This window comes from Priapulus caudatus, unplaced genomic scaffold (assembly GCF_000485595.1).
Source record: "Priapulus caudatus unplaced genomic scaffold, Priapulus_caudatus-5.0.1 Scaffold465, whole genome shotgun sequence".
In the NCBI taxonomy this organism is placed as follows: Eukaryota; Metazoa; Priapulida; class Priapulimorpha; order Priapulimorphida; family Priapulidae; genus Priapulus; species Priapulus caudatus.
This window is the reverse complement of record NW_014577526.1, coordinates 68433-76518: the sequence shown is the minus strand read 5'-3', so window position 1 is coordinate 76518 and position 8086 is coordinate 68433. Positions and strand designations below refer to the sequence as shown.

General features: G+C 50.0%; 1 protein-coding gene across 1 annotated transcript in view; it reads left to right on the top strand.

Annotated features, from left to right (window-relative positions):
* The window catches only part of LOC106810700 (splicing factor 1-like), a 17822-nt gene that overhangs the window by 7594 nt on the left and 2142 nt on the right, over window positions 1-8086 (top strand). The window contains 2 exon segments of the mRNA XM_014814135.1: window positions 1200-1348; window positions 5822-5838. Coding sequence (XP_014669621.1) covers window positions 1200-1348; window positions 5822-5838 — 166 coding nt within the window.

Genomic DNA, 8086 nt, shown 5'->3' with positions numbered 1-8086 from the left:
CCCCCTCGATCAATCATTTGTTTACGTTGTTTGTGTTTACTCACGCAGCCCCCTCGATCAATCATTTGTTTACGTTGTTTGTGTTTACTCGTGCGCAGGCCCTTCTATCAATCATTTGTTTACGTTGTTTGTGTTTACTCACGCAGGCCCCTCGAGCATCCGTTTGTGTATGTTGTTTGTGTTTACTCGTGCACAGGCCCCTGTATCAATCATTTGTTTATGTTGTTTGTGTTTACTCGTGCGCAGGCCCCTCGAGCATCCGTTTGTTTACGTTGTTTGTGTTTACTCACGCAGGCCCCTCGATCAATCATTTGTTTACGTTGTTTGTGTTTACTCGCGCGCAGGCCCCTTGATCATCCGTTTGTTTACGTTGTTTGTTTTTACTCAAGGCCAGGCCTCTCGATCATCCGTTTGTTTATGTTGTTTGTGTTTACTCGTGCACAGGCCCCTGGATCATTCATTTGTTTATGTTGTTTGTGTTTACTCGCGCGCAGGCCCCTCGATCATCCGTTTGTTTACGTTGTTTGTGTTTACTCAAGGCCAGGCCTCTCGATCATCCGTTTGTTTATGTTGTTTGTGTTTACTCGTGCACAGGCCCCTGGATCATTCATTTGTTTACGTTGTTTGTGTTTACTCGCGTGCAGGCTCCTCGAGCATCCGTTTGTTTACGTCGTTTGTGTTTACTCGTGCGCAGGCCTCTCGTGCATTCGTTTGTTTACATTGTTTGTGTTTACTCGTGCGCAGGCCCCTGGATCAATCAGTTGTTTACGTTGTTTGTGTTTACTCGCGCACAGGCTTCTCGAGAAGATCATCCGTTTGTTTATGTTGTTAGTGTTTACTCGTGCACAGGCCCCTGGATCAATCATTTGTTTACGTTGTTTGTGTTTACTCGTGCACAGGCCCCTGGATTAATCATTTGTTTACGTTGTTTGTGTTTACTCGTGCACAGGCCCCTCGATCATCCGTTTGTTTACGTTGTTTGTGTTTACTCGTGGGCAGGCCCCTCGATCATCCGTTTGATTACATTGTTTGTGTTTACTCGCGCGCAGGCCCCTCGAGCATTTGCTTGTTTACGTTGTTTGTGTTTACTCGTGCGCAGGCCTCTCGTGCATCCGTTTGTTTACGTTGTTTGTGTTTACTCGTGCGCAGGCCCCTCGATCAATCATTTGTTTACGTTGTTTGTGTTTACTCACGCGCAGGCCACCGATCATCCGAGTGAACGACAAGGTTATGATCCCGCAGGAGGAGCATCCGGAGATCAACTTTGTCGGTCTGCTCATCGGCCCGCGTGGAAACACTCTGAAGAACCTGGAGAAGGATGTAAGTTCTCCCTGCGCGATTCCAATAAGTGAGATCGAAAAGTCCAGCTGTGCTATGTAGTTGATGATGATGAAACTAATGATGTTTTCACAGTTTGCTGTGAGCTCCGAATGCGGCAGGCCCTTACACTCGAGTCGTTGGTTTGGCCGCCACTCGCACTATCACATGTCGCTGTGCGTAACATACACCCGCCAGCCCCTGTTTTGCCTTTGCAGGAGCTAATCAAACGAATGTAGCTTTAGGGTCCGACAGGAGATGTGCTATACACCAAAGCATGCACGCGTTTCAAGTGATGATGATAGTGACGATGATGGTGATAATGATGATAATAATGATAATAGTAATTGGCTGATTAATATCTGCGCAGGATGCATGTTGTATTGCATTACAGCACATCTTGTTCAGAGCGCAGGTATTGAGAGGGGTGTTTGAATGGGGAGTGGGGTAGTTGGAGGGAAGGAAAGAAGGCATGGGAACGCAGGTACATGCCTAGCCACAGTCACCAGCCACTCGCTTGTTCACGCCGTTAACGATCTAGCTCCGCTTTTAAAACAGTTCTGTAATGCAAACGACATGTCCTTGTCGCGACCTATGGTACAATCTACCGTATATGATCGCGTAATAACCGCGGGCGCCTATAAGCCGCACCTCAATTTGAATCGGGTAACCAAGTATTGCGCCTAGTATATTTCCCTTCACGGTATGGCGCACTTATAAACCGCAGAGCAAATACAGGGTTGAAATCTGAGGCCAAATTTGCAGTTATTACGCGAGTATATATGGTAAGCTAAATTCTACTCTTTCGCCAATCGGTTACTCGACTGATCCATGCCAGAATACGTTTTGTTACTGCGGATATATGCTGTGCGTGTGTATGTGTGCGTACGTGCGCGTGTGCGTGTCCCCCTCACATTCGTTAATGCTGTAACTGTCCGCGCGATTCTACCCTGTTCTTCTCTATTAACGTCCTACGTCAGATGAGAAATCTAACTGCGAATTCCTGAGCTGCTTGACTCACTCATCCCGTCGTCGTCATGACGACGATTCGCGTGTGTGACTGTGGTGGGAGGGCGGGGGTGGGGGAGAAACCACAGCGTGCTCCATGTTTATCTTGCGCTTGGGTTCGTGCCCGAGCGTTCAACTTTTCAATCTCTTAATGCAAAGTGCACGAGCAAGACGGTTTTTGTCCTAGCCATTCCGATTCCGACGGCGGCCGTAACAAAAACATTCGGCTGGATCTCTCCGGTCGGATGGATCGGCTGAAGTTTGCGTTGGCGGCGGCGCCGGCACGGTGGAAAGGTGAACAATCGTGTTGTGGGCGTTGTTGGTCTCGCGTCGCGTCGCCCGTCCCACTCTCTGGCCGTTACGCTCGCGCGCGCGAACGTCGTTTCTCGTTAACGAACCTTCGTTGGCGACAGTCGTACATTTGTTGCGGCCAGGGTGAAAAAATACACGGGAGCGGTGAGCGATTCGCTCTTCAAATCTCCGAAATCGCTCCCTAAAAATTTTTTTACGAGAGCTATTTTTCCCACGGACTTGAAAAAGAGCTCCCGTGAAAAAAAAGAATTTTTCCCCCTGGTGGCGGCCGCGGCGGCTGTTGCGGCGGAGCGCGAGGGCGCATAGCCCTGCGGCCGTGCGTCGTCTCTCACCGTCGCTCCTCTCCCACGTCTCATCTGCAGGTCGCCTTCGCCGGAGCCGATCTACAACAATGAGGGCAAGCGACTGAACACGCGCGAGTATCGCACGCGCAAGAAGCTGGAGGAGGAGCGACACACTCTCATCCTGGAGATCGCGCTCTACAACCCAGAGTTCAAGCCGCCGTCCGACTACAAGTAAGCAAGAGCTGATTTATGCGTGACATAGATCGACGATGCCTGCCTCTGTGCCTGCCTGCACTGTGTGTGTGTGTTCCCCTGGTGGCGGCCGCGGCGGCTGTTGCGGCGGAGCGCGAGGGCGCATAGCCCTGCGGCCGTGCGTCGTCTCTCACCGTCGCTCCTCTCCCACGTCTCATCTGCAGGTCGCCTTCGCCGGAGCCGATCTACAACAATGAGGGCAAGCGACTGAACACGCGCGAGTATCGCACGCGCAAGAAGCTGGAGGAGGAGCGACACACTCTCATCCTGGAGATCGCGCTCTACAACCCAGAGTTCAAGCCGCCGTCCGACTACAAGTAAGCGAGAGCTGATTTATGCGTGACATAGATCGACGATGCCTGCCTCTGTGCCTGCCTGCACTGTGTGTGTGTGTGTGTCGGTATTAATGATGTAATGTAATAATAAAGCTAGTAATTACATTGTGTGGTGATTGTGTTATTTTGCTGGCCCCTCGATCGTCCGTTTGTTTACGTTTGTGTTTACTCGCACGGAGGCCCCTCGATCGTCCGTTTGTTTACGTTTGTGTTTACTCGGGCGCAGGCCCCTCGATGATCCGTTTGTTTGCGTTGTTTGTGTTTACTCGCACGGAGGCCCCTCGATCAATCATTTGTTTACGTTTGTGTTTACTCGGGCGCAGGTACCTCGATGATCCGTTTGTTTACGTTGTTTGTGTTTACTCGCACGGAGGCCCCTCGATCAATCATTTGTTTACGTTTGTGTTTACTCGGGCGCACCTCCAATGCACGATCCCTTGCCTCGGATGATGATCTTAGCTCCAGTCTGCATAAGCGAGAGAGAGAGAATGAGAATGTGTGAATGCCCCCTGAACATCATGCATGAAATGAGAGTAAGTGTGAATGTACTCTCAGGGGTACTATATCCCGGAGCAGAAAGAAAGCGAGAGTGCGCCACGAATATTATGCAAAAACCGAGAAACCGACAACAAAGAAACAAACCAAATGACACGACAAGACTTGGCGGACAGACACCCACCCTGTTAAATCCTCGACCCCCCAGAGTGCTAACCAGGTTTTTTTATACATGAGGCACGGTGCGCACCGCGTTGTCAAATTTAACATCGCCTTGTCGAAAATGTTCCTCGTATTTCCGCCGCGTGTCAAAATAGTGCATCCAAAATAATAATAGTCCCCACGTGCTTCTGGTCATATTTAGATTGACATGTCCGTTTATTGGGTCATTCATTGTGACGTGGGTCTACACTTTTCCTAAGACCTTCCGAATCCATCATCACATTTACAAATATGATTTTGGCTTTGGTGATATTTTGCCCAATGTTTGTGTAACGCAAAAAACTAGAAAATACACGAGTGTACATTATCACGTACTTTCTAGCGCGCCTACGCCATTTATTACCCCTTTTTCTGTGACCTACATAGCGCAGCCTGCGACTTCGATCACTTATTTGGAATCGCGCTAGAGAGAACTTACATCCTTCTCCAGTTCTTCAGAGTGATTTCACGCGGCCGATGAGCAGACCGACAAATGTGATCTCCGCGTCATGCTCACTCCTGCGGATCATAACCTCTGTCGTTCACTCGGATGACGTGGCCTGCGCCGTGTAAAACACAAACAACATAAACAAAAGGATTGCATCGAGGGCCTGCCGCCACGAGTAAATCACCAAAACAACGAAAACAAACGCTATGCCACGAGTAGGCCTGACCGCACAAGTAAACACAAAACAACGTAAACCAAGCAAATCTCGAGGCGCCTGCGCCACGAGTAAACACAAACAACGTAAACAAACGGGATGCACGAGAGGCCTGCGCACAAGTAAAACCCAAACAACGCTCAAACAAGCAAATGCTCAGGGCCTCGCCACGAGTTAACACAAACAACGTAAATCAAACGATGCACGAGAGGCCTGCCCGCACAGTAACACAAACAACGTAAACAATCAAATCCGAGGCCTGCGCGCGAGTAAACACAAACAACGTAATGAAACGCGATGATCGAGAGGCTGCCCAGCGAGTAAACACAAACAACGTAAACATAACGATGATCGAGGGCCTCGCGCACGAGTAAACACAAACAACGTAAACAAATGATTGATCCCAGGGGCCTGTGCACGCAGTAAACACAAAACAAACTGTAAACAAAGATTGATCCAGGGACCTTCACGATAAACACTTAACAACATAAAACAAAGGATGATCGAGAGCCTGCGCGCGAGTAACACAAACAACGTAAACAAAAATTGATGATCGAGCGCCTGGCGTGAGGTAAATCACAAACAACGTAAACAAAAGGATCATCAGAGGGCTGCCGCGCGAGAAACACAAACAACGTAAACAAACGAATGATCGAGGGGGCTGCCGCGGATAAACACAAACAATCCCGTAAACAACGAATGATCGAGGGGCCTGCGCGCAAGTAAACACAAAACAACGTAAACAAACGGATTGATCGAGGGCCCTGCGCCCGAGTAAACACAACCTGTAAACAAACGGACGATCGAGGGCCTCGTGCGAGAGGAACCACAAACAACGGAAAACAAAGAAATCGAGACCAGCCCCAAAATAACACAAATCCACCACACAATGTATATTTACTACTATTATACCATGACAACATTAATACGACACACAACACACACACAGCAGCAGAGCACAGAGGCAGCATCGTCATCTAGTCACGCGAAAAGTCGCGCGCGCGCATAAATCAGCTCTCGCTTACTTGTAGTCGGACGCGGCTTGAACTTGGTTGTCAGAGCCGATCTCCAGGATGAGCAGTGTTGTCGCCCCCCTCTCCAGCTCTTGCGCGTGCTGATACTCGGCGCGCGTTCGAGTCGCTTGCCCTTCATTGTTGTTAGATCCGTCTCGCGAAGGCGACTGCAGATGATACGTCGGAGAGAGGAGCGACGGTGAGCAGACGACGCACGGCCGCAGCCTATCGCCCTTCGCCGCTCCGCCGCCAACAGCCGCCGCCCGCCGCCACCAGGGAAAAATATTTTTTCACGCGACCTCTTCAAGTCCGTGGAAAATAGCTCTTCGTAAAAAATTTACGGAGCGATTTCGGAGGTTTGAAGAGCGAATCGCTCACCGCTCCCGTGTATTTTTTCACCCCCCTTGGGGGGGGCGGCCGCAACCAAATGTTACCGCACTAGTCCCAACGAAGGATTCGTTAACCGAAAACGACGTTCATGCGCGCGGCGGGCTAATGGCGGAGAGTGGAACGCGCCGACGCCGACGCGAGGACCAACACGCCCACACACACGAGTGTTCACCTTTCCACCGCGCCGGCGCCGCCGCCAAACGCAAACTTCACCGATCCATCGACCGGAAGATCACGAAATCTTTTGGACGGCCCCGTCGGAATCGAATGGTCTAGGACGAAAACCGTCTTGCTCGTGCACTTTGCACAAACCCAAGCGCCAAGATAAACGTGGAGCACGCGTGGTCTCCCCCACCCTCGCCCTTCTCCACCACAGTCACACACGCGCATCGTCTTCGATGACGACACGGATGCAGTCAAGTCAAGCAGCTCAGGAATTCGCAGTGAGCAATTAGAATTTAGAAGAACAGTAGGATCGCGTGGACATGTACGCCATTAACGAATGTGAGGGGGACATGCACACGCGCACGTACGCACACATACACAACACGCATGCATGCGCACGCACGCACACGCACAGCATATATCCCAGTAACTGGCATGGATCAGTCGAGTAACCGATTGGCGAAAGAGTAGAATTTGCTTCGATTGTATCATAGTCGCCCGACAAAGGACATGTCCCGCCTTGCATTATCAGAATCTGTTTTAAAGCGGAGCCCTAGATCTGTTAACGCGCTGAACAGCGAGTTGGTCTGGTGAACTTGCTAGCATGTACCTGCATTCCCAGCCTTCTTTCCTTCCCCAACTATCCCACTCCCCATTCAAGGAGCGACCCTCTTCAATACCTGCGCTCTGAACATAGATGTGCTGTTTGTTGACGAATGCAATACATACATGCATCCTGCGCAGGATATATAAGCATGCCAATGTTACTATATCGGTGATGTATCCATCCATGTATCACCATCATCGTCACTATCATCATCACTTGAAACGCGGTGCTATGCTTTGGTTATGAGCAGTCTCCTGTCGACCCTAAAGCTGGAGCATTGTGGTGTCTATTAGCTGCCTGGCGAAGGCCAGGAAGAGGAGAGGACAGTGGCGGAGGTGTATGTTACGCCCACAGCGACATGTTGATAGTCGCGATGTGGCCCGATACAACGACTTCGAGTGTTAAGGCCTTCCCTTGGGAGCTCACAGCATAACGTGAAAACATTCATTAGTTTCACATCTTCACCTCGTCGCTATCATCATCATCATCATCATCATCACCCTCGTCGTCATCATCATCATCATCACCCTCGTCGGCATCATCATCATCACCCTCGTCGGCATCATCATCCTCACCCTCGTCGGCATCATCATCATCATCACCCTCGTTGTCATCGTCATCATCACGATCATCCTCCTGTTGCTACTTTTGACCAATGCCAAACATTACTGTCGTCAAACATCCAACAGGAAACCTGACTCTCATTCACACACCACTGCTACTGAGGTGTCTTTACTAATACTATGCATAATGATCAATTTGGGTAACATTTATACAAGAAGACTCGTATGCCAATACAATGTGCGGGCCCTCACAGCAGACGTACCACGACACCTGTGGTTGATAGAGAAATGCCAGAATTGCCCTGCACAAAAAGCGGCCGTATACATTCACAACTAGGCCATATAAGAACCTAGTTTTTAACGGTCCTAAATCCAAACACAGGTTACCACCCTTCCAGAGGGCCACTGAATTACTCTCTCTACACCTGCACACGTACTCGGGACTCAAAAAATCGACAGGACGCGTTCGCCATAAAACGGTT